The 2,577-nt window shown below is 63.3% G+C and overlaps 1 protein-coding gene across 1 annotated transcript; it reads left to right on the top strand.

Moving 5' to 3' along the window:
* Positions 1–377: 377 nt before the first annotated feature.
* Positions 378–2,233, top strand: LOC120678142 (cytochrome P450 71A1-like). Its single transcript, XM_039959296.1, has 2 exons — positions 378–1,286; positions 1,381–2,233. The coding sequence occupies exons 1-2, from the start codon at positions 378–380 to the stop codon at positions 2,086–2,088; spliced, it is 1,617 nt and encodes a 538-aa protein (XP_039815230.1). The 3' UTR covers positions 2,089–2,233.
* The last annotated feature ends 344 nt before the right edge of the window (positions 2,234–2,577 follow it).

Raw genomic sequence — 2,577 nt, 5'->3', positions numbered from 1 at the left:
CACGCGCGGCCTCCTGCAGCGGCGCACCTCGGCAGCCTGGCGACCCGGCGGCCCGGCGGACAGGTTTGGCGGCGGTGCCCTTCTCCCCCAGCGACGGGATTGGAGTGGCGACGCGCGCGAGCGCGGTAGCTAGGCGCCGTCCCCCTCCATTTCCTGCCTGTTAGCGCCAGAATTGCCTGACTGCGGGCCCAAAAAAAGGAGTGGTTGGATCTGTTTTGGAGGGTTGAGATGCAGCCAATGTCCCGTTGTGACATTGGGTAGCAATGTCGCCCAATCTGGATCCTGATCGATGACCTGTATAAATAGAGCAGCCTGTGGCATGTGTTGCTGTGCACAACTAAACTGACCAAATGGATCAGAACACGACAGCAGTCAGCATGACGCCATCGTCGCCGCTCCCACATAGCACGGGCATACAAGCCAGGTTCCTCCTCGTGCTCCTCCCCTTCATCTCCTACGTCCACGTGTTGCTGCTCGGTGCCCGCCGCGGCAAGAAACGGCCGGCGGCCACCGCCAATGCCAGCCGCCTGCCACCGTCTCCGTGGAGGCTCCCCGTCATCGGGCAGGCACTTGCCGTCGTCGTCTCCTCGGCGGGGGCCGCGCGGGAGGTGATGCAGGCGCAGGACCACGTGTTCGCCAGCCGCCCGTCGCTCACCATCCCCAAGAGGCTCCTGTACGGCTGCACCGACATCGCCTTCGCGCCGCACGGGCCGTACTGGAGCGGCGCGCGCAAGATGAGCGTGCGCCACCTCCTGAGCCCGGCCAGGGTGCGGGCCTACCGCGCCGTCCGGGAGGAGGAGGTGGAGGCGCTGGCCCGACGAGTCGCCGAGCAGGCGTCGTGCCGTGGCGGCGTCGTGCGCCTGAGCGAGCTCCTGAACGGCTTCGCCAAGGACGTGGCCGGCCAGATCGTGCTGGGGCTGCGCGCCGCCGGCGACGACGGGTGGCGCGCCAAGGTGGACGCGCTGCTGGAGGAGAGCAACGTGCTGCTCGGCGCGTTCCACGTCGGCGACTACATCCCGTGGCTCTCGTGGGTGAGCGCCGTCGACGGCACGGACGCCAGGGTGAGGAGGGCGTTCCAGAGGATCGACGGGATCCTCGACGAGATCGTGGACGCGGCCGCGGCCAGCAGGGAGAAGCCGTCGTCGTCGTCTCCGGGTCCGGGTGATGCTGACGCCTTCATACACGTGTTTCTGTCTCTACAGCAACAGGACGGAGCTCCTGCTGCGACTGGGACTGGGACAGCAGAGTGGCGCCTCAGCAGGGACAACGTGAAGGCTCTCTTGGAGGTAGACGACGTGGCACGTCGACCCGATCAGTCGCCGACACGGTCGATCTCTTGCTTAACTGATCATGACTTCACGAGCCTTTGCAAAAATGCAGGACTTGTTCGGCGCCGGGACAGAGGCGACGATCATCGTCCTGGAATGGGCCATGGCGGAGCTGCTCCGCAACAAGGGGGTCATGGAGAAGCTGCAGCGCGAGGTGAGACGACAAGCTCGGAGCACCGGCGACGGCAGCAGCCACGGCAACATGGTCGGCGAGCACGATCTGCCGGGAATGGAGTACCTGAGAGCCGTGATCAAGGAGACGATGCGGCTGCACACGCCAGGGCCCCTGCTGCTCCCGCACAAGTCCATGCAGGCCACCCGGATCGGCGGCGGCCGGTACGACATCCCCGGCGGCACCATGGTGATCGTGAACGCGTGGGCGATCGGCAGGGACCCCGAGGCCTGGGAGTCGCCGGAGGAGTTCCGGCCGGAGAGGTTCGCCGGCAGCGCCGTGGACTTCCGGGACCGGCACTTCCAGCTGATCCCGTTCGGCGCGGGGCGCCGGATGTGCCCGGGGGTGAACCTCGCCATGTCCGTGGTGGAGCTCGCGCTAGCCAACCTCGTGGCCCAGTTCGACTGGGCGCTGCCGGAGGGCGAGGCGGCGCAGCTGGACATGGAGGAGACGACCGGGTGCCCATCGCGGAAGAGGACTCCGCTCCGTGCCATTGCCACGCAGCACTACTATTCCGGGGCCATTAGCCACACCGCCCTCAACCGCCACCATCTTCGGGTGTACCGCCGCCGGCGACCATCCCTCTAATCCCGTTCGCGATTGGAGCCCCAAACCCCGGAAATTCAAATCCATAACCCTAATTCCCGCTGCACCAGCGTTGCCGGTCTCAACCACTTCCAACGACACGGCGGCCCGCCACCGCACCGCTCCGCCGCACGTACCACCCACCACTTCCACCATGCACTCCCCCAACCCAAACCCGGTCACATTCTTCAATTTCTTCAGCATCATGAAACCGTTCGTTGCTACGGGTAGCGACGAACACGCATCGTATAAGAATTTCGCTACTATTCCCCAAGTGTTTTGTTCTAATCACGAAGTGTAGAATAATTCTGCTTGCATTGCCATCACGGGTGGCAAAAGTCATTTTCGCCAAACCTGAGTTGGAAAAGTTTCCAAATCGGGACAAAAGTAAAAGAACAGCTTTATTTCTGAATAAGTTCAAACCAGAGTTTCACTTTATGTTCCTAACATATCACCAACAGTATGAAAATGATCTACATTCGTAGTCAAAAC

Source organism: Panicum virgatum, chromosome 6N (assembly GCF_016808335.1).
Source record: "Panicum virgatum strain AP13 chromosome 6N, P.virgatum_v5, whole genome shotgun sequence".
Lineage (NCBI taxonomy): Eukaryota > Viridiplantae > Streptophyta > Magnoliopsida > Poales > Poaceae > Panicum > Panicum virgatum.
Note: the sequence above shows the minus strand (reverse complement) of the source record. Positions and strands in the feature narration are given on the sequence as shown.